At 44.7% G+C, this 26224-nt stretch overlaps 1 protein-coding gene across 2 annotated transcripts in view; it reads right to left on the reverse strand.

Annotated features, from left to right (window-relative positions):
* Window positions 1-26224, reverse strand: part of LOC112255367 (metabotropic glutamate receptor 7) — a 404189-nt gene that overhangs the window by 130869 nt on the left and 247096 nt on the right. For both annotated transcript variants that reach the window (XM_042324868.1, XM_042324869.1), the window contains exons 4-5: window positions 22508-22662; window positions 303-440 (exon numbers count right to left, since the gene is read on the reverse strand). In XM_042324868.1, coding sequence (XP_042180802.1) covers window positions 303-440; window positions 22508-22662 — 293 coding nt within the window. The remainder of the gene's footprint in view (window positions 1-302; window positions 441-22507; window positions 22663-26224) is intronic.

Genomic DNA, 26224 nt, shown 5'->3' on the forward strand with positions numbered 1-26224 from the left:
CTTTCTCCGTTACCACTGCATTGATTTCAAACCCTATCATCCACACCTACAACAAGAATACCAAGCCTTAGGGGGGGTACTGTACATCACTGGAGAGTGCAGAATAAAATATTACCAAGTGGTGTTCAGAGAACAGCAATGTGTTGCAGATCCTGTCATATACCTACTACAATGTCATGATTAAAGAGATAACATGTTTAGGGTAATAAAGTACAACAAAGTTCTCCAGAATCTATGGTTAAATAACAATATTTAATGGGTTTAAAGTACAACTTTGTCAAGTGCAGCAACAAAATGGCTACCTGTGCATTTCCTGCTGGTGTCTTCCTTCTTGGAGGAGCTCATTAGTTTACAGTTGAAGTTTTCCTCCCAGTATTCTGCGAACCAAACGTTCCTGCGGTTGTTCTCCAGCGTCCGTGATGTGAAGTATGCGTCAAACCCTGGAAATAAAAGACAGATAAGCAAGTCTTAGAACAAGTCTTAGAACAAGTCTTAAGAACAAGTCTTAAGAACAAGTCTTAGAACAAGTCTTAGAACAAGTCTTAGAACAAGTCTTAGAACAAGCCTTAGAACAAGTCTTTAGAACAAGTCTTTAGAACAAGTCTTTAGAACGAGTCTTAGGCCTCAAGAGTATCTTTGTTTAACAATCCACTGAAAAACGGCATGTGGGCAAAACTCCAAGACTGACTATATTCCCATTATGTAAGACACTTTTACCTCCATGTCACACCCTGACCATAGTTTGCTTTGTATGTTTCTATGTTTTGTTTGGTCATGGTGTGATCTGAGTGGGCATTCTATGTTGTGTGTCTAGTTTGTCTGTTTCTGTGTTTGGCCTGATATGGTTCTCAATCAGAGGCAGGTGTTAGTCATTGTCACTGATTGGGAACCATATTTAGGTAGCCTGTTTGGTGTTTGGTTTTGTGGGTGATTGTTTCCTGTGTTAGTGTTTGTGCCATACAGGACTGTTTTCGGGTTTTCACATTTATTGTTTTGTAGTTTGTTCATGTATAGTTTTTCTTATAAAAAAAAACATGAACTTCAACCACGCTGCGTATTGGTCCGCCTCTCCTTCAACGGAAGAATCCCGTTACACTCCAAGCTTTATCAATGTCCAGTTCCTAGATCAGAATAGACCCTCGATCCCCTGCTGAAATAGACCCTGTGAAACCAATTGCACAAAAATATCCATTCCCTGGCTGGCTCCATTGCCAATAGGGATGGAGCCTATAAGTGTCAGGAATTAAAGCTGATGAGTAAATCCGTAGAACTGTCCTTCAGCCTTGAACTTGCTCCAACCTGCTCCAACACAATGTAACACTGTCAAACCTGCTCCAACACAATGTAACACCGACAAACCTTCTCCAACACAATGTAACACCGTCAAACCTTCTCCAACACAATGTAACACCGTCAAACCTTCTCCAACATAATGTAACACCGTCAAACCTGCATAATGTAACACAATGTAACACAATGTAACACCGTCAAACCTGCTCCAACACAATGTAACACCGACAAACCTGCTCCAACACAATGTAACACCGTCAAACCTGCTCCAACACAATGTAACTCCGTCAAACCTTCTCCAACACAATGTAACACCGACAAACCTGCTCCAACACAATGTAACACCGACAAACCTGCTCCAACACAATGTAACACCGTCAAACCTTCTCCAACATAATGCATCACGCCATGACTTTCCCCAGCGTTGTTTCAATGGCCTAAAGAGGATACTAGAGTTTCTAGTAGATTCTAGTTTAATTGCCTCTCTTACAGTGTGAACAGAGAGAGACTACAGGGGAAAAACAGTTAATCAATTGAACCTTGGCAACAACAGAGCAATGTGTTCTGTTGTTTTTATAGCCAAGAATGGTTAAAACCCCAGGTTTGCAGAGTTCTACAAGACTGACTGTTAGCCTATGGAGCTAAATCATAGGCTTTACCTTTGGGGGAGCTAATGGAAGACGTGTCCATTGCACTACTGGATTACTGTTCTATCTCAATACTTGTATTGTGTAAAAATCGATAGGTAGCAAAGAGCGTCTCTCATCTGGCATTATTAGTTAAGCTGTCCTTGCCCCAACAGTAATGTCACAGTAATAATAGCGGTTTGAGATTCAAATGAACATCCTGACCTTGTCTCGTACTTTTTGTGGAAAAAGCCCCCAGTTCAATTTTAATTTTTAATTTTATTTTAACCTTTTTTTTAGCTATTGTCCTGGTTCAATAAAGCAAGAGGTATGACATAATGACAACAACTTAAATAGATCCATTACAGAAAGACTCACACCAATCATCTCATAGGGTCGGCGTACAATTGGCCCAGCGTCGTCTGGGTTAAAGGAGGGTTTGGCCGGGGTTGACCGTCATTGTAAAAAAAAAAAATTGGTCTTAACTGAGATATTTGCACAACATTGTTAACTGACAATGTAAATAAATACTGCTGCAGCAGGATGTTGGTAATTATGGTGATAATAATTACAGCATCCTAATTATAAAGGGGGCATGACAACAAAGTGAACACAGTGAACACATAATGCTGACCCAGTGTGTGTGTGTGTGTGTGTGTGTCCTGTGTGTGTGTGTGTGTGTGTGTCCTGTGTGTGTGTGTGTGTGTGTGTCCTGTGTGTGTGTGTGTGTGTGTCCTGTGTGTGTGTGTGTGTGTGTGTGTGTGTGTGTGTCCTGTGTGTGTGTTTGTGTGTGTGTGTGTGTGTGTCTGTGTGTGTGTGTGTGTGTGTCCTGTGTGTGTGTTGTGTGTGTGTGTGTGTGTGTGTTTGTGTGTGTGTGTTTGTGTGTGTGTGTGTGTGTTGTGTGTGTGTGTGTGTGTGTGTGTGTCCTGTGTGTGTGTTTGTGTGTGTGTGTGTGTCCTGTTTGTGTGTGTCCTGTTTGTGTGTGTGTGTGTGTTTGTGTGTGTGTGTGTGTTTGTGTGTGTGCTGTGTGTGTGTCCTGTGTGTGTGTGTCCTGTGTGTGTGTTTGTGTGTGTGTGTGTGTGTGTGTGTCCTGTGTCCTGTGTGTGTCCTGTGTGTGTGTGTGTTTGTGTGTGTTTGTGTGTGTGCGTGTCCTGTATGTCCTGTGTGTGTGTGTGTCCTCCTGTGTGTGTGTGTGTCCTCCTGTGTGTGTGTGTGTCCTGTATGTGTTTCCTGTGTGTGTGTGTCCTCCTGTGTGTGTGTGTGTCCTGTATGTGTTTCCTGTGTGTGTGTTTCCTGTGTGTGTGTGTGTCCTGTGTGTGTGTTTCCTGTGTGTGTGTGTGTTTCCTGTGTGTGTGTATACAAGAACTCCTCAGTAACAGTAACAGTGACTACTAACACATAAGATAAGGGCTCTGCCACTCCACGTCTCCCCAGACCAGAGTCCCGGAACGGACAAGGGAGAGACCATGTAGGGGTTTCTTGTAGGACATAAGATGTGACAACCACCTGAATGCCACCCTATTCCCTTTAAAGTGCACTACTTTTGACTAGGGCCCTATAGAGCTCTGGTCAAAAGTTGTGCACTACAAAGGGAATAGGGTGCCATTTTGGATGCATTCCAGGTAAAATGCTGCTGTTAGCTGCTCTGAACCCTGTGTAGAGAAGAGGCTAACAGAATAACAGCACAGGTCACCATCCCTCGGTGAACACAGCAGCACCCTGTCACCACTCACAGTATGTGCATCCCAAATGGTAACCTGTTCCCAACATAGGGCTCCGGCCAAAAGTAATGCACTACCCTATTGGGCCCTGGTCAAATGTAGTGCACTACCCTATTGGGCCCTGGTCAAATGTAGTGCACTACCCTATTGGGCCCTGGTCAAATGTAGTGCACTATAAAGGGGATAGGATGCCGTGTGGGATGCAAACCACGTATCTGTGTGATTCCCGCAGCACGGTGTCACTTCTCAATATGTATCTCTTCTGATCAGAGCGGTGACCTGTGGGGCTTAACGCATGGCCGCGTGGCTAACACCGTGGGATATCCAGTACCAACCGACATCAAAGCAAATAACTCCCCTTTTATCTACAAGCCCCTGTACCAACACCACTTCTCTGTTTGTGTGCTTTACAACTCTGATTCAGAGACATGAAAGAGACTGTGATAATAACATGAACGCTTTCTAAAACAGTGTGAAATCCAAAAATGTACTTAGAAAATACAGCAACATTTTAAATTGGTTTTAAAAAATCTAACAAAATGATACCACTGGACATGTTAAAGGCCTGTAATAACATAAATGAACTGAAAAAGATGTATGAGTGCGTTGTTGTATTGAGAAAATGTACTTTATGTTTTCAATTAGGTGTAAAAATGCTTCCTTCAGGGACATAGAAACAGAAAATAAGGGATGATTGGAGAAGGACGTTGGACTGTTTGCAGAGGAGTCAAAGACTGGTGGAGCGATACACATTAATGGCATTGTTAGGAGATGGAGGAAATAATTGAGGATGGGTTTTGAGGATGAGTTAGAGAGAGAGAGTGAGAAAGAGTGAATTGAATTGTGAGAGTCAGAGTCAGAGACAGAGAGAAAGAGGGAGAGAAAGAGGGAGAGAGAATGCGAGAGAGAGTGAATTTAATTGTGAGATAGAGATAGAGAGAGAGAGAGAGAGAGAGAGTGAATTGAATTGTGAGAGAGCTAAAGAGAGAGCGAGAGAGAGAGCGAGAGAGAGAGCGAAAGAGAGCGAGAGAGAGCGAGAGCGAGTGAGAGAGAGTGAGAGAGCGAGCGAGAGAGAGCGAGCGAGAGAGCGCAAGAGAGAGAGCGAGAGAGAGAGAGAGAGAGAGAGAGTGAGAGAGAGAGAGCGAGAGCTTGAATTGAATTGAGAGAGAGAGAGAAAGAGGGAGAGAGTGAGAGTGAACTGAATTGTTAGAGACAGAGAGAGAGAGAGAGCGAGCGAGAGCGAGAGCGAGAGTGAGAGCGACAGAGACAGAGACAGAGACAGAGAGAGAGAGTGAATTGAATTGTGAGAGAGCTAAAGAGAGAGCGAGAGAGAGCGAAAGAGAGCGAGAGAGAGCGAAAGAGAGCGAGAGAAAGCGAGTGAGAGAGAGTGAGAGAGCGAGCGAGAGAGAGAGCGAGAGAGCGAGAGAGAGAGAGCGAGAGAGCGAGCGAGAGAGAGCGAGAGAGCAAGAGAGCGAGAGAGCGAGAGAGAGAGAGCGAGAGAGCAAGAGAGTGAGAGAGCGAGAGAGACAGAGAGAGGGCACCTCAGGAAATAAAAAAATAACTGGCTTCTTCCTCTACCTTCTGCATTATGTATGCCCTGCAATTATCTACAAGGGAAAATGTAAAGCACAAATTACACTCTGATTAATCATTGTAATCATTTGTCTGACTAGTGGTTGAAAGAACATTTCATTTGAATGTGCATTTACATTCCTACCGTCGGCAACTCCTTTTTTCATTTCAGCTCAAGTGGATTCTAATCTAATCCACTTAGTCTGTCTGTCTACATGAGGCTGAGAAATGAGGGACGGCTTTTTGTTACTGTTACCAAATGCTGCCATGTAACTAGGGAGGTTGGGTAGATACAGCACTGTATGAGAAGCGTTTTAAAACTTTTCATGCTTAAAAACAACAACAAGTGTCTCAGCTTCATCTCCCAACCATGACAATACGATAGTTGGCAGTTACAAACAAAAATAATGTGCTTAATAATGCGTTTGTTTTCTTTGTTTGCAAAATGTGCACCTCAGACTAGCTGTATTATATGAAATATTGAAACGTTTGAGAGCATGATTGCCGGTCTTTTCTAGTTATGTGATTTGATTAATCTTTTTGAGATGTTTATATTTTGGATTGTATGACCAGATATGTTGGGATTAGATTTCCCCTTAAATTGTTGTTCAGTGTAAAATTAAGTTATCATTAACTTTCACTATGTAACACTAAACTACAAAATAATATGGATGACTGTATTAACTTCTTATGACTGCAGGGGCAGTATTGAGTAGCTTGGATGAAAGGAGCCCAGAGTTGCCAAGAGTAAACGGCCTGCTCCTCAGTCCCAGTTGCTAATATATGCATATTGTTATTAGTATTGGATAGAAAACACTCTGAAGTTTCTAAAACAGTTTGAATGATGTCTCTGAGTATAACAGAACTCATATGGCAGGCAAAAACCTGAGAAGCAATCCAAACAGGAAGTGAGAAATCTGAGGTTGGTCGATTTTCAATCCTGGCCCTATTGAATTCACAGTGGGATATGAATGAAGTTGCACTTCCTAGGGCTTCCACTAGATGTCAACCGTATTTAAAAACTTGAATGAGGCTTCTACTGTGAAGTGGGACTGAATGAGAGGGGAGTCAGATTACTGACAGAGAGCCATTTCCTGGTCTCGCGCATTCCACATGATATCGACCTGCGTTCCATTGCTTCTCTAGGCACAAAGGAATTCTCCGGTTGGAACGTTATTGAAGATTTATGATAAAAACATCCTAATGATTGATTATGTACTTAGTTTGAAATGTTTCTTCAACCTGTAATATAACTTTTTGAAGTTTTCGTTCGAAGTAATGCTTGACCTGCACGTTTGGATATGTGTACCTAACGCCATAACAAAAGTAGCTACTTGGACATAAATAATGGACATTATCGAACAAATCAAGCATTTATTGTGGAACTAGGATTCCTGGAAGTTCATTCTGATGAAGATCATCAAAGGTAAGGGAATATTTATCATGTTATTTCTGGTTTCTGTTGACTCCAACATGGCGGCTAATTTTATTATATTTCTGAGCGCTGTCTCAGATTATTGCATGGTTTGCTTTATCCTTAAAGTCGTTTTGAAATCTGTCACAGCGGTTGCATTAAGAAGAGGTATATCTTTAATTCCATGTGTATAACTTGTATTATCATCTACATTTATGATGAGTATTTCTGTTGAATCGATGTGGCTATGCAAAATCCCTGGATGTTTTTGGAACTAGTGAACGTAACGCGCCAATGTAAACTCAGATTTTTTTTATATAAATAGGAACTTTATCAAACAAAACATACTTGTATTGTGTAACATGAAGTCCTATGAGTGTCATCTGATGAAGATCATCAAAGGTTAGTGATTCATTTTATCTCTATTTGTGCTTCTTGTGACTCCTCTCTTTGGCTGGAAAAATGGCTGTGTTTTTCCGTGGCTTGGTGGTGACCTAACATAATCGTTTGTGGTTCTTTCGCTGTAAAGCCGATTTGAAATCGGACACTGTGGTGGGACAAACAACAAGATTACCTTTAAAACGGAATAATATTACATGTATGTTTGAGGAATTGTGATTATGAGATTTCTGTTGTTTTGGCGCCCTGCACTTTCACTGGCTGTTGTCATATCGATCCCGTTAACGGGATTGCAGCCATAAGGCATTTTTATTACTATTATGTGTCTAACAACCTGATAGAATGACGCTCAACACATCCTGTTCGCTAGTTATTCTTATTCAAGTCAAAGCTCCTGAGTGACGTTTCGAGAGGACAACAACTTTTCAAAACCAAAAAACAATAACTGAATTCTCAGTTTAACAGATGAATAAACACATATCTGGTTAAAACTACAAATTAATTGATAGTATTGTTAAGTATGTAAGTTGTGGGAAACGGTGAGTGAGTCTGGATCTGATTAGACACGGGAACTACCCATAAGGCTGGCTCTGTTCAAAAGTAATACACTATGTAGAGAAGAGGGAAGACTTTGTGTGTGTGTGTGTGTGTGTGTGTGTGTGTGTGTGTGTGTGTGTGTGTGTGTGTGTGTGTGTGTGGAGGTACACAGAGGAAAGTAGATAACAGTGCATCTGAAGCTCCGACCTCAGAGGAAACTGACATGATATGTGTTCTCTTCACTGTCATTTATTGAAACAGCAACATCAATTGGAATCCACGGATAAAAAGGTACAATAGCTATCCAACATGTGTGGTTTGTAAATAGTGTACGTTTGTCATGTAGAAGTGGGGTTTCCTCTGTCATAGTCTTCCATGGTGATGTCACATCCCTTACAACTTAGAGGACTACTGTTGCACCCTGATAAACAACCTAGTTTACTGGTCATGTCACATCCCTTACAACCTAGAGGACTACTGTTGCCCCCTGATAAACAACCTAGTTTACTGGTGATGTCACATCCCTTACAACCTAGAGGACTACTGTTGCCCCCATGAAAAACAACCTACTAGTTTGTTACTGGTCCAGTGGACAGCTGACGTGCCTGGTGTCAAGGTGGAAACATAAGGGATCAAATCCAAGGGCTGGTTGGTAAATGTTACATTGTACCAGCGTTATGGTTTGGTGTTGCTGTGGTGTGTGTGTGTGTGTGTGTGTGTGTGTGTGTGTGTGTGTGTGAACAGAACGGTGTCGATAGGGGATCATACATTCCTGGGAGACAAGTATTGAGCCGCCTGCTCATGGAAAACCTAAAACAACAAGTGGCCAAATAAACACACACAGCCTGGGGTCACTGTGAAAGTCAGAGCCAAGCTGTGATTCTAATAGTTGAACGTAATACTACATTTTGTTCCATGCAGATTTAGATTTAAATCGTAAAAGGAAAACCTCATTTTGTCGAAGTGTGAGAATCTAGTTAATTAAACCGATGGTTCTGAAATACGGGAATCCAGTTGGTGGAAAAGGTATATAGGTATTTTACCTTCATGTTCAAGTATCAAGGCTTGTGTATAACAGTAGCATCTGAAAAATGAACTTATCCTCACCACGTGACCTGACCAGGACAAACTAGTGGGGCAAAAACATGATCAGGACAAACTAGTAAGGTGGGGTTATAACAGGACAAACTAGTGGGGTTATAACAGGAGAAACTAGTAGGGTTATAACAGGACAAACTAGTAGGGTTATAACAGGACAAACTAGTAGGGTTATAACAGGACAAACTAGTAAGGTAATAACAGGACAAACTAGTAGGGTAATAACAGGACAAACTAGTAGGGCTATAACAGGATGAACTAGTAGGGTTATAACCTGACCAGGACAAACTAGTAGGGTTATAACAGGACAAACTAGTGGGGTTATAACAGGACAAACTAGTGGGGTTATAACCTGACCAGGACAAACTAGTAGGGTTATAACAGGACAAACTAGTGGGGTTATAACAGGACAAACTAGTGGGGTTATAACAGGACAAACTAGTAGGGTTATAACCTGACCAGGACAAACTAGTAGGGTTATAACAGGACAAACTAGTGGGGTTATAACCTGACCAGGACAAACTAGTGGGGTTATAACAGGACAAACTAGTAGGTCTATAACAGGACAAAGTAGTAGGGTTATAACAGGACAAACTAGTGGGGTTATAACCTGACCAGGACAAACTAGTCTATAACAGGACAAACTCGTAGGGTTATAACCTGACCAGGACAAACTAGTAGGGTTATAACAGGACAAACTAGTGGGGTTATAACAGGACAAACTAGTAGGGTTATAACCTGACCAGGACAAACTAGTAGGGTTATAACAGGACAAACTAGTGGGGTTATAACCTGACCAGGACAAACTAGTGGGGTTATAACAGGACAAACTAGTAGGTCTATAACAGGACAAACTAGTAGGGTTATAACAAGACAAACTAGTAGGGTTATAACCTGATCAGGACAAACTAGTAGGGTTATAACATGACAAACTAGTAGGGTTATAACATGACAAACTAGTAGGGCTATAACCTGACAAACTAGTAGGGTTATAACAGGACAAACTAGTAGGGCTATAACATGACAAACTAGTAGGGTTATAACAGGACAAACTAGTAGGGTTATAACAGGACAAACTAGTAGGGCTATAACATGACAAACTAGTAGGGTTATAACAGGACAAACTAGTAGGGTTATAACAGGACAAACTAGTGGGGTTATAACAGGAAAAACTAGTAAGGCTATAACCTGACCAGGACAAACTAGTAGGGCTATAACCTGACCAGGACAAACTAGTAGGGTTATAACAGGACAAACTAGTAGGGTTATAACAGGACAAACTAGTAGGATTATAACCTGACCAGGACAGACTAGTAGGGTTATAACAGGACATTTCTAGTAGGGCTATAACCTGACCAGGACAAACTAGTGGGGTTATAACAGGACAAACTAGTAGGGTTATAACAGGACAAACTAGTAGGGTTATAACAGGACAAACTAGTAGGGCTATAACAGGACAAACTAGTAGAGCTATAACCTGACCAGGACAAACTAGTAGGGTTATATAAACCTCCTAGTTTTTGTTGTTAACAGGACAAACTAGTAGGGTTATAACAGGACAAACTAGTAGGGCTATAACCTGACCAGGACAAACTAGTAGGGTTATAACATGACAAACTAATAGGGTTATAATAGCAAAAACTAGTAGGGTTATAACCTGACCAGGACAATGTCGTGGGGCTATAACCTGACCAGGACAGTGTAGTGGGGCTATAACCTGACCAGGACAGTGTAGTGGGGCTATAACCTGACCAGGACAATGTTGTGAGGCTATAACCTGACCAGGACAGTGTAGTGGGGCTATAACCTGACCAGGACAGTGTCGTGGGGCTATAACCTGACCAGGACAGTGTCGTGGGGCTATAACCTGACCAGGACAGTGTCGTGGGGCTATAACCTGACCAGGACAGTGTAGTGGGGCTATATCAAGGACCACAATTGTTCCTGGTTATTTCACATTCCTTGAAATACTTGACTTTTTCCTTTAGCTCAAAATGCTACGGAGGAGCTGGGATGGCTAACCTGATCTGTGTCACAGCTCAAAGCATCTCTTCTCCGTTCTCTCATTGTTTGTCACTTTGGAACACTCTACCAATTCCACCAGAGCTATCTATTGTGACAGCCTGCCAGTGGGAATTCAGCACAAGCTAGCTAACTTGTATGGTACTACAAGGCAGGGAGACACACTGAGAGCTAGCTAACTGGTATGGTACTGCTAGGCAGGGAGACACACTGAGAGCTGGCTAACTGGTATGGTACTGCAAGGCAGGGAGACACACTGAGAGCTAGCTAACTGGTATGGTACTGCAAGGCAGGGAGACACACTGAGAGCTGGCTAACTGGTACATAACACATCCACAAAATATCCAGGGTAGGTTACTGCAAAGCAAGTAAGCCGGCTAGACAACTGGTCCACAAGCATCACAAGCCAGGGTCACACAGTACAAGCTAGCTAACTGGTAAACAAAGCATCCAGACTACTGCAAGTCTGCCCACACATAGAACGAGCTAGCTAACTGGAAAGTTAGCCATAGATCTCCATGAAAACACACAGTCCTCCAAACTGAATGAATAAAGAAGATTGAGGATCAGTGGGATCAAATCAAATCAAATTTCATTGGTCACAAACACATTATTAGCAAATGTTATTGGTCACATACACATGGTTAGCAGATGTTAATGCGAGTGTAGCGAAATGCATGTGCTTCTAGTTCCAACCATGCAGTAATATCTAACAAGTAATCTAACAATTTCACAACAACTACCTTATACACACAAGTGTTAAGGAATGAATAAGAATATGTACAAATAAATATATGGATGAGCGATGGCTGAACGGCATAGGCAAGATGCAGTAGATGGTATAGAGTACAGTATATGCATATGAGATGAGTAATGTAGGGTATGTAAACATTATATAAAGTGGAATTCTTGGATCCTTTGGATCCTAAAACCCAAATTCTTCCTGTAACAATACCCAGTTGAAATGCACAACAATGGCACAGCAGTGTCTGTGATGAGGTAAGTGTGCGAACGGGACATCAATCTCTTTGGATGTTTTTAACGTGCACCAAAGATTAAAATCCACCTATCTTCCTCACAGAAACAGCTGTGTTTGAAACAAAGGACAAGGAAAGCCAGTTGAAAGCTGATATAGAGCCTTTGTGTTCTTTTTTTGTCTCAGTCAGAGCTGAGTGTGCTGTCTGTTAGTGATATGGGACTGACAAATGGGAGGTCCAAAATACTCACTCTGCCAGACTGTCTGGTTTCATCCCAAAAAAACACCCTATTCTCTTCACAGTGCACTCCATTTCACCAGGGCTTACAGGGATCTGGTCAAATGGAGTGATCTATCTAGGGAATAGGATGCCAATTGGAACACAGCCTCAGTTTATCCTGTACAGCCGACTATGCCAGACCTCTTTCTTGTCAACACAGTCACACCTAGTTTATTTTCTCTCTAGGTTTCAGCAAATATAAACACTGGGTATTTGCAGAATAAATGAATGAGTCATCACATGTTGACAATCATTCCACTCCAGTTTTTGGATGCGTTGCTCCCTGACCACAGCTTTGATGGGCAGGTGAGTCCTTCAGAGAACACACAGCACCTTCGTCATAGAGCAACATTTAGGTTAAATGCACAGCACCATCATCATAGAATCCTACTACACCAGCTCTGACACTCTTCAGATGTGGCAGGGCTTGAAACCTATTACGGACTACAAAGGGAAACCCAGCCGCAAGCTGCCCAGTGACCAGAGCCTACCAGACAAGCTAAATGTATTTTATGCTCGCTTCCAGGCAAGCAACACTGAAGCACGCATGAGAGCACCAGCTGTTCTGGATGACGGTGATAAAGCTATCGGTAGCAAAATCTTAAAACAGGTCAATATTCACAAAGCCGTAGGGCCAGACGGATTACCAGGACGTCAACTCAAAGCCCGCGCGGCCCAACTGATATTTTCAAACTCTCCCTGACCGAGTATGTAATACCTACATGTTTCAAGCAGACCATCATAGTCCCTGTGCCCAAGGAAGCAAAGGTAACCTGCATAAATGATTACCACCTCGTAGCACTCACGTCAGTAGCCATGAAGTGCTTTGAAAGGCTGGTCATGGGTCACATCAGCAGCATCCTCCCGGATACCCTAGACCCACTCCAATTCGCATACCACCACAACAGATCCACAGAAGATGCAATTTCAATCGCACTCCACACTGCACTTTCCCACCTGGATAAAAGGAACACCTATTTGATGAACAGCAATTCCTACTGCTGTTCATTGACTACAGCTCAGCGTTCAACACCATAGTACACGCAAACCTCATCAGTAAGCTAAGGACCCTGGGACTAAACACCTCACTCTGCAACTGGGTCCTGGACTTCCTGACGGTCCGTCCCCAGGTGGTAAGGGTAAGCAACAACATGTCTGTTACGTTGATCCTCCACACTGGGGCCCCTCAGGGGTGTGTGCTTAGTCCCCTCCTTTACTCCCTGTTCACCCACAACTGTGCAGCCAAACACAACTCCAACACCATCATTAAGTGTGCTGACAACACAGCAGTGGTAGGCCTGATCACCGACAACAATGAGGGAGGAGGTCAGAAACCTGGCAGTGTGGTGCCAGGACAACAACCTCTCCCTCAATGTGAACAAGACAAAGGAGCTGATCGTGGACTACAGGAATAGGCGAACATCCTGACTGGTTGCATCCCCACCTGGTATGGTGGTAAGTCCTCAGCATCCGACTGTGAGGCGCTACGGAGGGTAGAGCGTATGGGAAGGGCATCACTGGGGCTAAGCTTCCTGCCATCACTGGGATCATGTCACGCCCTGGTCTTAGTATTTTGTGTTTTCTATGTATTTGGTCAGGCCAGGGTGTGACATGGGTTTATTTTGTGTTGTGTTTTTGTATTGGGGTTTTAGTAGGTATTGGGATTGTGGCTGAGTAGGGGTGTCTAGCATAGTCTATGCCTGCCTGAGGCGGTTCTCAATCAGAGTCAGGTGATTCTCGTTGTCTCTGATTGGGAACCATATTTAGGTAGCCTGGGTTTCACTGTGGGGTTTGTGGGTGATTGTTCCTGTCTCAGTGTGTTTGTATTCACCAGATAGGCTGTATAGGTTTTCACGTTCCATTTCTCGTTTTTGTCGTGTTTATTCATTTCATTAAACATGTATCGAACTAACCACACTGCATTTTGGTCCGACTCTCCTTCGACGGAAGAAAGCCGTAACAGAATCACCCAACACAACTGGACCAAGCAGCGTGGTGACAGGCAGCGACAGCAGAAGCAACAAAGAGAGGAGTGGACATGGGAGGATGAATTGTTCGGAGAAGGACCCTGGGATCAGCCTGGAGAATATCGCCGCCCCAAACAAGAACTGGAGGCGGCGAGAGCTGAGAGGCGCTGGTATGAGGAGAAGCAACAGCGGCAGCAGGAGCAACAATATCAGGACTACACTACTTGGGAGGAAATAGACAGGTGGGCTGTCGACCCAGAGAAAGTGCCGGAGCCCGCCTGGGATTCGCTGGAGCAGTGCGAAGCAGGTTATCGGAGAATGGAGTTGGCGAAGCAGGCATGGCGGCGCGGACGGAAGACTGAGAGTCAGCCCCAAAAATGTATTGGGGGGGGGGCTCAGGGAGAGAGTGGCAGAGTCAGGAGTCAGACCTGAGCCAACTCTCCCTGTTTATAGTGAGGAGCCAAGGAGGAGACCAGAACCAGAGCCGGTGTTAGAGGTGAGCGAAGCAGAGACTGTGAAGGACTTAATGGGGAAATTGGAGGAGAGAGTAATGAGGGAGTTGCTAGTTTGGTGCTGTAGGTGCGATATTCGTCCGACGGAGCGAGTCGGGGATTTGATGGCACCTGGGTCAGCGCTCCATACTCGTCCTGAGGTGCGTGTTAGTCGGCTGGTGAAAATTGTGCCAGCCTCACGCACTAGGCCTCCTGTGTACCTACCTAGCCTTGCGCGTCCTGTGCCAGCCCTGCTCTCAGGCTCTCCAGTACACCTTCACGGTCCGGTCCATCCTGTGCCACCTTCAGACACCAGTCCTCCGGTGGCAGCTCCCCGCACCAGGCTTCCTGTGCGTGTCCTCAGTCCAGTACCACCAGTTCCAGCACCACGCACCAGGCCTTCAGTGCACCTCGCCTGTTTAGCGCTGTCAGAGCCTTCCTCCTCTCCAGCGCTGCTGGAGTCTCCCGCCTGTTTAGCGCAGCCAGAGCCTTCCTCCTCTCCTGCGCTGCCGGAATCTCCCGCATGTTCAGCGCTGCCAGAGCCTTCCTCCTCTACAGCGCTGCTGGAGTCTCCTGCCTGTTCAGCGCAGCCAGAGCTGCCAGCCTGCATGGAGCAGCCTGAGCTGCCAGCCTGCATGGAGCAGCCAGAGCTATCAGTCTGCATGGAGCAGCCAGAGCTGTCAGTCTGCATGGAGCAGCCAGAGCTGTCAGTCTGCATGGAGCAGCCAGAGCTGTCAGTCTGCATGGAGCAGCCAGGGATGCCAGTCTGCATGGAGCAGCCAGAGCTGTCAGTCTGCATGGAGCAGCCAGAGCTGCCAGTCTACATGGAGCAGCCAGATCCGTCAGTCTGCCAGGATCCGCCAGTCAGCCAGACTCTTCCAGATCTGCCAGTCAGCCAGACTCTTCCATATCTGCCAGTCAGCCAGACTCTTCCAGATCTGCCAGTCAGCCAGACTCTTCCAGAGTCTGGACGCGTTACAGGGGGACTAAGACTTGGTTGGAGTGGGGTCCACGTCCCGAGCCGGAGCCGCCACCGTGGACAGACGCCCACCCGGACCCTCCCCTATGAGTTTTAGTGTGCGGCCGGGAGTCCGCACCTTGGGGGGGGGTTCTGTCACGCCCTGGTCTTAGTATTTTGTGTTTTCTATTTATTTGGTCAGGCCAGGGTGTGACATGGGTTTATTTTGTGTTGTGTTGTGGTATTGGGGGTTTTAGTAGGTATTGGGATTGTGGCTGAGTAGGGGTGTCTAGCATAGTCTATGGCTGCCTGAGGTTCTCAATCAGAGTCAGGTGATTCTCGTTGTCTCTGATTGGGAACCATATTTAGGTAGCCTGGGTTTCACTGTGTGTTTGTGGGTGATTGTTCCTGTCTCTGTGTTAGTTGTCAGCAGACAGGCTGTATTAGGTTTTCACGTTCCGTTTCTTGTTTTTGTATTGATCGTGTTTTGTCTTTATTAAACATGTATCGAACTAACCACGCTGCATTTTGGTCCGACTCTCCTTCGACGGAAGAAAGCCGTAACAGATCATTGCCATCCAGGACCTATATACTAGACGGTGTCAGAGGAAAGCCCCAAAATGGTCAAAGACTCCAATCACCAAAGTCATTTAATTTACCTTTATTTAACTAGGCAAATTCTTACTCTCAGTGACATCCTAGGAACAGTGGGTTAAATGGCTTGTTCAAGGGGAGAATGACAGATTTGTACCTTGTCAGCTCATTGGATTTGATCTTGCAACATTTCAGTTACAAGTCCAACGCTCCAACCACTAGGCTACGCTGCCGCCCCGAAAAGGCTCCTTAACAGCTTTTACCCCTAAGCAATAAGACTGCTGAACAATTAATCAAATGGCCACCGGACTATTTACATTGACACCCACCCCCCAAACTACATTTGTTTTTTACACTGCTTTTACACACTGTTTATTATTTATGCATAGTCACTTCACCCCTACCTACATGTGCAAATTAACTAAACTAACCTGTACCCCCGCACATTGACACTGTACCGGTACCCCCTGTATATAGCCTCCACATTGACACTGTACCGGTACCCCGTGTATATAGCCTCCACATTGACTCTGTACCCGTACCCCCTGTATATAGCCTCCACATTGACACTGTACCGGTACCCCCTGTATATAGCCTCCACATTGACACTGTACCGGTACCCCCTGTATATAGCCTCCACATTGACTCTTTACCGTACCCCCTGTATATAGTCTCGTTAATATTATTTTATTGTGTTACTTTTTATAATTGTTTTACTTTAGTTTACTTCTTGAACTACACTGTTGGTTGAGGGCTTGTGACTTGCATCTCACGGTAAGGTCTACACATGTTGTATTCGGCGCATGTGACAAATAAAGTTTATTTGATTTGATAGAACAATGTTTAGTCAAAACACAGCACCTTCGTCATAGGTATGATTGTAGAGGGAGGATGACAGGGGTGGGAGGGAGGGAGGGTGGAAGAGGAGGAAGGAGGATGGTAGAGAGAGGAGGAGGGAGGCTGGGGGAGAGGGGACAGGGGAGGGTGGGGGTGGGGGTAGGAGGGACGATAGAGGAGGAGGAGGGAGGACGCGAGAGGGAGGGATGATGGAGGAGGAGGGAAGGAACGAGAGAGGAGGAGGAGGGAGGAAGGGAGGAGGAAGCGTGAAAGGGTTTCTGTCTTGTTGACTGAGAGGAGAAGGGATGGCTGCTGGGTTTGGAAACAGACACACATACACATACACACACCCACAGCACCAAGCAGAGCTGTGACGAGGAGCCTGGCTGAGTGAAAAAGAGACTGATGACTGGTGGACTCTGGGCTGCTGGAGGTTAAGTTGGACGTGCTCTCTGCTCTCTGTGACTGAGGGAAAACCCTCTATTTGTTCAGCCTGCTGTGTTCACACCACATGCAATGGCAATTAAGAAGACAACACAAATCACCATCACTAGTTGTTGGGTTGTGTAGAATAACACCACAAAGATGGCAAAGAAACAAACGTGTCTGATTTGTGGCCTAAATTATGCATATGTTGAAAGAAGAAATCTTGACCCGGCTAAAATAGAAAGGCGGGATGTGCAGTATAACTGCCTGCGCACGTAATGGGTTGGCGGTCCAACGACCACCCCTCATCACTGTCAAACGCTCCCTAAAACACTTCAGCGAGCAGGCCTTTCTAGTCGACCTGGCCCGGGTCTCCTGGAAGGATATTGACCTCATCCCGTCAGTTGAGGATGCCTGGTCGCTCTTTAAAAGCGCTTTCCTCTCCATCATAAATAAGCATGCCCCGTTCAGAAAATGTAGAACTAAGAACAGATACAGCCCTTGGTTCACCCCATACTTGACTGCCCTTGACCAGCACAAAAACATCCTGTGGCGTTCTGCATTAGCATCAAATAACCCCCATGATATGCAACTTTTCAGGGAAGTCAGGAACCAATATACTCAATCAGTTAGGAAAACAAAGGCTAGCTTCTTCAAGCAGAAATTTGCATCCTGTAGCACTAATTCCAAAAAGGTTTTGGGACACTGTAAAGTCCATGGAAAATTAGAGCACTTCCTCCCAGCTGCCCACTGCACTGAGACTAGGAAACACTGTCACCACCGATAAATCTACGATAATTGAGCATTTCAATAAGCATTTTTCTACGGCTGGCCATGCTTTCCACCTGGCTACCCCTACCCCGGCCAACATCCCAACACCCCCTGTAGCAAATTGCCCAAGCCCCCCCCGCTTCTCCTTCACCCAAATCCAGACAGCTGATGTTCTGAAAGAGCAAAAAATCTGGACCCCTACAAATCTTCTGGGCTAGACAATCTGGGCCCTCTCTTTCTAAAATGATCCACCGAAATTGTTGCAACCCCTATTACTAGACTGTTCAATCTCTCTTTTGTATCATCTGAGATCCCCAAAGTTTGGAAAGCTGCCGCAGTCATCCCCCTCTTCAAATGGGGAGACACTATAGACCCAAACTGTTATAGACATATATCCATCCTGCCCTGCCTTTTTTAAATCTTTGAAAGTCAAGTTAACAAACAGATCACCGACCATTTCAAACCCCACCGTACCTTCTCCACTATGCAATCTGGATTCCGAGCTGGTCATGGGTGCACCTCAGCCACGCTCAAGTCCTAAACGATATCATAAACGCCATTGATTAAAGACAGTAATGTGCAGCAGTCTTCATCGACCTGGCCAAGGCTTTCGACTCTGTCAATCACTGCACTGTTATCGGCAGACTCAATACCCTGACTTCTCAAATGACTTCCTCGCCTGGTTCACCAACTGCTTCTTAGATAGAGTTCTGTGTGTCAAATTGGAGGGCCTGTTGTCCGGACCTCTGGCAATCTCTATGGGGGTGCCACACACAGGGTTCAATTCTCGGACCGACTCTTCTCTCTGTATATATGAATGATGTCGCCATTGCTGCTGGTGATTCTCTAATCAACCTCTACACAGACAATACCGTTCTGTATACATCTGGCACTTCTTTGGACACTGTTCTAACAAACCTCCAGACAAGCTTCAATGCCATACAACTCTCCTTCCGAGGCCTCCAACTGCTCTTAACTTCTTGGATATAGGGGGCGCTATTTTAATTTTGGATGAAAATTGTAATGATTTTGCCTCTATGGGCTATTTATTGCCTTACCTGCCCTACTCTTCTACATTTGCACACACTGTACATATATTTTTCTATTGTGTTATTGACTTGTTTATGTGTAACTCTGTGTTTGATTTTCTCGCACTGCTTTGCTTTATCTTGGCCAGGTCGAAGTTGTAAATGAGATATTGTTCTCAACTGGCCTACCTGGTTATTAAATAAAGTGAAATAAAATAAAAAATAAACAAAAAATAATTGCAGGTCACAATGCCACAAATGTATCTGACAGTGATATACATATATCAATATAGATTATATTATTGGTACTCTCTCACGGCTGTAAGTCTGGGTCTGGGATTGTCAGGAGAAATAGCATACCATGTCAGCTAGAAACTCCAATGTGGGTTTAACTAAATGTGGCTCTCTGACTGGGGGTGCTCTGTGTATTCTAAATGTGTCTCTATGACTGGGGGTGCTCTGTGTGTTTTAACTAAATGTGGCTCAATGACTGGGGGTGCTGTGTGTTTTAACTAAATGTGGCTCAATGACTGGGGGTGCTCTGTGTATTCTAAATGTGTCTCTATGATTGGGGTGCTCTGTGTGTTTTAACTAAATGTGGCTCAATGACTGGGGGTGCTGTGTGTTTTAACTAAATGTGGCTCAATGACTGGGGTGCTCTGTGTGTTTTAACTAAATGTGGCTCAATGACTGGGGGTGCTGTGTGTTTTAACTAAATGTGGCTCAATGACTGGGGGTGCTCTGTGTGTTTTAACTAAATGTGGCTCAATGACTGGGGGTGCTGTGTGTTTTAACTAAATATGTCTCTATGACTGGGGGTGCTCTGTGTGTTTTAACTAAATGTGGCTCAATGACTGGGGGTGCTCTGTGTATTCAAAATGTGTCTCTATGACTGGGGGTGCTGTGTGCGTTTTAACTAAATGTGTTTCAATGACTGGGGGTGCTGTGTGTTTTAACTAAATATGTCTCTATGACTGGGGGTGCTCTGTGTGTTTTAACTAAACGTGTCTCTATGACTGGGGGTGCTTTGTGTGTTTTAGCTAAATGTGGCTCAATGACTGGGGGTGCTCTGTGTGTTTTAACTAAATGTGTCTATGACCGGGGGTGCTGTGTGTGTTTTAACTAAATGTGTCTCTATGACCGGGGGTGCTGTGTGTGTTTTAACTAAATATGTGTCTATGACCGGGGGTGGTCTGTGTGTTATAACTAAATGTGGCTCTATGACTGGGGGTGGTCTGTGTGTTATAACTAAACGTGGCTCTATGACCGGGGGTATAACTAAATATATGTCTATGACTGGGGGTGGTCTGTGTGTTTTAACTAAATGTGTCTATGACTGGGGGTGCTCTGTGTGTTATAACTAAATATATGTCTATGACCGGGGTGGTCTGTGTGTTATAACTAAATATATGTCTATGACCGGGGGTGGTCTGTGTGTTATAACTAAATATATGTCTATGACCGGGGTGGTCTGTGTGTTATAACTAAATATATGTCTATGACCGGGGGTGGTCTGTGTGTTATAACTAAATATATGTCTATGACCGGGGTGGTCTGTGTGTTATAACTAAATATATGTCTATGACTGGGGGTGCTCTGTGTGTTTTAACTAAATGTGTCTCTATGACCGGGGGTGCTCTGTGTGTTATAACTAAATATATGTCTATGACCGGGGGTGCTCTGTGTGTTATAACTAAATATATGTCTATGACCGGGGGTGGTCTGTGTGTTATAACTAAACGTGGCTCTATGACTGGGGGTGGTTTGTGTGTTATAACTAAATGTGTCTCCATGACAGGGGGTGCTGTGTGTGCTGTGCGTTTTCCCCTCTCTCTCCCTCCCTCCAACCCCAGGGTCCCGGAAACATCCATTTCCATAAATCATTTGTCAAAAAAGAAAAAAACTATTGCTGAAATCATCAAAGGGAGATAATTTCTTAACTTGGCACCTGTGGGTTCTCCCATGACCAATTACACCCACAAGCTCAAGGTCACAGACTTCAACAACTTCCCACACTTCCCACAGAGTCCCACAGTTTCTTCTTGCTTTTCTGACTGGCCTTTTGGGGAGGCTAGGGCACGAAGCATCGATGACTCTCACTCAGTAGTAGACTTTACCCTGCAGGGATATTTCCCAAATGGAATCCCATTCCATATCTAGGGCCTTTGACTAGAGGCCTCTCAACACTTGGAATGGTCCTGGTTGAAAGTAGTGCACTATATAGTTAGTAGGGTGTCATTTGACATCAAGAGAGACATTCAGAGAGGTTGTGAGCTACTTTAATACTGACGAAAGGTGGACATCGTTACAACTACATCACACGCACATGCACACGCACGCACACACATACCATGCCTATATATTGTTGAATATATGGGTCAATAAGGTAGAAACATATATTTCTATATTGCATCATATCTTGCAGTATATCTAGCAAATACAGCTCTAAAAATATATCTCACAACATACACTGAGTGAACAAAACATTAGGAACATCTGCTCTTTCAATTAAATAGATTGACCAGGTGAATCCAGGTGAAAGATATGATCCCTTATTGATGTCACCTGTTAAATCCACTTCAATCAGTGTAGATGAAGGGGAGGAGACGGGTTAAAGAATGATTTTTAAACCGTGTGACAATTGAGACATGGATTGTGTATGTGTGCCATTCAGAATGTGAATGGGCAAGACAAATTCAAGTGCCTTTAAACAGGGTATGGTTGTAGGTGCCAATAGTACTGTACTGGTTTGAGTGTGTCAAGAACTGCAACGCTGCAAGATTTTTCAAATGCAACAGTTTCCCGTGTGTATCAGGAATGGTCAACCATCCATAGGACATCCAGCCAACTGGACAACTGTGGGAAGCGTTTGAGTCAACATGGAGCCAGCATCCCTGTGGAACGCTTTCGACACCTTGTGGAGTCAACATGGAGCCAGCATCCCTGTGGAACGCACCTTGTGGAGTCAACACACATCCCTTGTGGAGTCAACATGGAGCCAGCATCCTGTGGAACGCTTTCGACACCTTGTGGAGTCAACATGGAGCCAGCATCCCTGTGGAACGCTTTCGACACCTTGTGGAGTCAACATGGAGCCAGCATCCCTGTGTGGAGTCAACATGGAGCCAGCATCCCTGTGGACACCTTGTGGAGTCAACATGGAGCCAGCATCCCTGTGGAACGCTTTCGACACCTTGTGGAGTCAACATGGAGCCAGCATCCCTGTGGAACGCTTTCGACACCTTGTGGAGTCCATGTCCCAACGAATTGAGGCTATTCTGAGGACAAACAGGGGGTTCAACTGTATATTAGGAAGTTGTTCACCCGGTGTATATCTCTATAAATCTCAAGACAAATAGCGAAGGATTGGGCTGTAAAATATTCTTCCACAGTCAAGGAGAGAAAGGAAAGAGAGGGGACAAAAAGACAGAAAGCAGCTTCTTCTTTTTTTCTCCACTAAAAGTCATCCTGAGCATGTTGTTTCTGCAGGCACAACCTACCGACGATGGTTGCTCTTTTTGGCAGGATAGTGACAGCTCCCACTGCTGCTTCCTCTAGCTGATGGACAGGGCTGATCTTGGCTCCCCAGCTGTCTGAACCGATCCACAGGAAATGACCCACCTGGTCCGCCCTCTTACTGGCGTTCAGGATACCCCTGCAATCAGACACATATATGACTTCATATAATATAATATAATAAGATAGGACAGTATAAGATATGATATGATAGGAAACGATAGTATAGGACAGGATAAGATAGATATGACAGTATAGGAATGGACATGATATGATAGGGTAGGACAGGATACGATAGGATAGGGCAGGATATGATAGGATAGGGCATGATATGATAGGATAGGATATGATAGGACAGGATATGATAGGACAGGATAGGATAGGATAGGGTAGGATATGCTATGATAGGACAGGACAGGATAGGATATGATAGGACAGGACAGGATATGATAGGGCAGGATATGATAGGATAGGACATGATATGATAGGATAGGATATGATAGGATAGGATAGGACAGGATAAGATAGGATATAGTCCAATTCGTATTTTTGCTCTGCATCCTCCCAAGCCCCCAAGACACTATTGAAATAGACACATGCACCCACGCATGCGCACACACACACACACACACGCACACACACACACACACACACGAATCACAGCAAAGTTATTCAAACGGTACATTGTTCTGTCATCACCCCCTTGTTCTCCTCAGGAACGCAGTTCTTTCTGTTCTGTCTTCCGTTCGATTTTGTCTGAACAGAGAGAGCTGGTGTGAAGAGATGTTTCCTCAAATGAGCCAGGGAAGTTTGTTATATTGTCTTGACAGATAAATCAACAGGATGGTAAATTGTATCCGTTTTGATGCGTAACTACAGATGACACTTAATTCTGTATCACAAAATTAATTAATCCAATATCACAAGTTCAAGTGACAAGACTGGTACATTAATATCAACTCTGTAATATTATAATATAATACTATACTAAATATAACGCTATAATATAGTAGTATACTATACTGTAATGCTATGCTATTGTAATGAATACTCAGGGAGAAAGAGGTGTAGATTCACGAGCAGAGCGCAGCAGGTATTTATTTTGCCTTCGCAGACGGCATGAATCGTGGTCACAGGCAGGCAATGGTTATACACAGGTAGGCAAACAGGCAGGTGAATCAAAACTAGGACTGAAGGCTATAACCGGTTCTCACAAACGAGCTAGGAAAAAGGTAGAGTCAGTTAGTAGAGTCAAAACGAACAATACCTCACAAAGGCACAAACGGAATGAACTGGACTAAATAAGGAGCTGATGAGACCAGGTGAGTAACTAACACAGGTGGAAATCAATGAACAAAAATTAAAGACAGGGCTACGTTCAAGAACACAACGAAACAGAACACAACTACGAAAATAAATACAGACTATAATGCCATACTACTATATAATGCTATAATATAATGCTACACTATAATAGTATACTATACAGTAATACTATACTGTAATGCTATTCTACATATAATACTATAATATAATGCTGTAAAATAATAATATAATATACAGTAATACTATACTGTAATGCTATACTACATATAATACTATAATATATTGCTATACTTTAATGCTATACTACATATAATACTATAATATAATGCTGTAAAATAATAATATAATATACAGTAATACTATACTGTAATGCTATACTACATATAATACTATAATATATTGCTATACTTTAATGCTATACTACATATAATGCTATAATATAATGCTCTAAAATAATAATACAATATAATAGTATACTGTACTGTAATGCTATACTAAATATAATACTATAAAATAATGCTATACTATAATGCTATACTACGCATAATGCTATAACATAGTGCTATACCATAATGCTATAATATAATAGTATACTATACAGTAATACTATACTATAACGCTATACTACACATAATGCTATTGTTACGGCTTTCTTCCGTCGAAGGAGAGTCGGACCAAAATGCAGCGTGGTTAGTTCGATACATGTTTAATATAGACAAAACACGATCAATACAAAAACAAGAAACGGAACGTGAAAACCTATACAGCCTGTCTGGTGACAACTAACACAGAGACAGGAACAATCACCCACAAACACACAGTGAAACCCAGGCTACCTAAATATGGTTCCCAATCAGAGACAACGAGAATCACCTGACTCTGATTGAGAACCTCAGGCAGCCATAGACTATGCTAGACACCCCTACTCAGCCACAATACCAATACCTACTAAAACCCCCAATACCACAACACAACACAAAATAACCCCATGTCACACCCTGGCCTGGCCAAAATAAATATATAAACACAAAATACTAAGACCAGGGCGTGACAGAACCCCCCAAAGGTGCGGACTCCCGGCCGCACACTAAAACCCATAGGGGAGGGTCCAGGTGGGCGTCTGTCCATGGTGGCAGCTCCGGCTCGGGGCGTGGACCCGACTCCCACCAAGTCTTAGTCCCCCTGTAACGCGTCCTTTGATTGGCGACCCTCGCCGCCGACCTATAATGCCTAATAACCCTCACCAAGGACCCCTCTGGACTGAGGGGCAGCTTGGGACTGAGGTAATACTGAGGGAAGCTCGGGACTGAGGGGTAGCTCGGGACTGAGGGGTAGCTCGGGACTGAGGGGTAGCTGGGACTGAGGGGTAGCTCGGGACTGAGGGGTAGCTCAGCATAGAGGGAAGCTCAGCATAGAGGGGAAGCTCAGCATAGAGGGGAAGCTCAGCACTGAGGGGAAGCTCAGCACTGAGGGGAAGCTCAGCACTGAGGGAAGCTCAGCACTGAGAGGAAGCCCAGTACTGAGAGGAAACTCAGGCAGGTAGTAGGCTCTGGCAGATCCTGGCTAGCTGGTGGTTCTCGCAGATCCTGGCTGACTGGCGGATCCTGGCTAGCTGGTGGTTCTGGCAGATCCTGGCTGACTGGCGGATCCTGGCTGACTGGCAGATCTGGAAGATCATGGCTGACTGGCGGATCCTGGCTGACTGGCGGATCTGGAAGATCCTGGCTGACTGGTGGATCCTGGCTGACTGGCGGATCTGGCTGCTCCATGCAGACTGGCAGATCTGGCTGCTCCATGCAGACTGGCAGCTCTGGCTGCTCCATGCAGACTGGCGGCTCTGGCTGCTCCATGCAGACTGGCAGCTCTGGCTGCTCCATGCAGACTATCTGGCTGCTCCATGCAGACTGGCTGCTCTGGCTGCTCCATGCAGACTGGCAGCTCTGGCTGCTCCATGCAGACTGGCAGCTCTGGCTGCTCCATGCAGACTGGCAGTTCTGGCTGCTCCATGCAGGCTGGCAGCTCTGGCTGCTCCATGCAGACTGGCAGCTCTGGCTGCTCCATGCAGACTGACAGCTCTGGCTGCTCCATGTAGATTGGCAACTCTGGCTGCTCCATGCAGATTGACAGCTCTGGCTTCTCCATGCAGACTGGCAGCTCTGGCTGCTCCATGCAGACTGACAGCTCTGGCTGCTCCATGCAGACTGGTAGCTTTGTGCAGACTGACAGCTCTGGCTGCTCCATGCAAACTGGCAGCTCAGGCTGCTCCATGCAGACTGGCAGCTCTGGCTGCGTTGAACAGGCAGGAGACTCCGGCAGCGCTGGAGAGAAGGAAGGCTCTGGCTGCGCTAAACAGGCGGGAGACTCCAGCAGCGCAG

This window comes from Oncorhynchus tshawytscha, linkage group LG07 (genome assembly GCF_018296145.1).
Source record: "Oncorhynchus tshawytscha isolate Ot180627B linkage group LG07, Otsh_v2.0, whole genome shotgun sequence".
NCBI classification, from domain to species: Eukaryota; Metazoa; Chordata; class Actinopteri; order Salmoniformes; family Salmonidae; genus Oncorhynchus; species Oncorhynchus tshawytscha.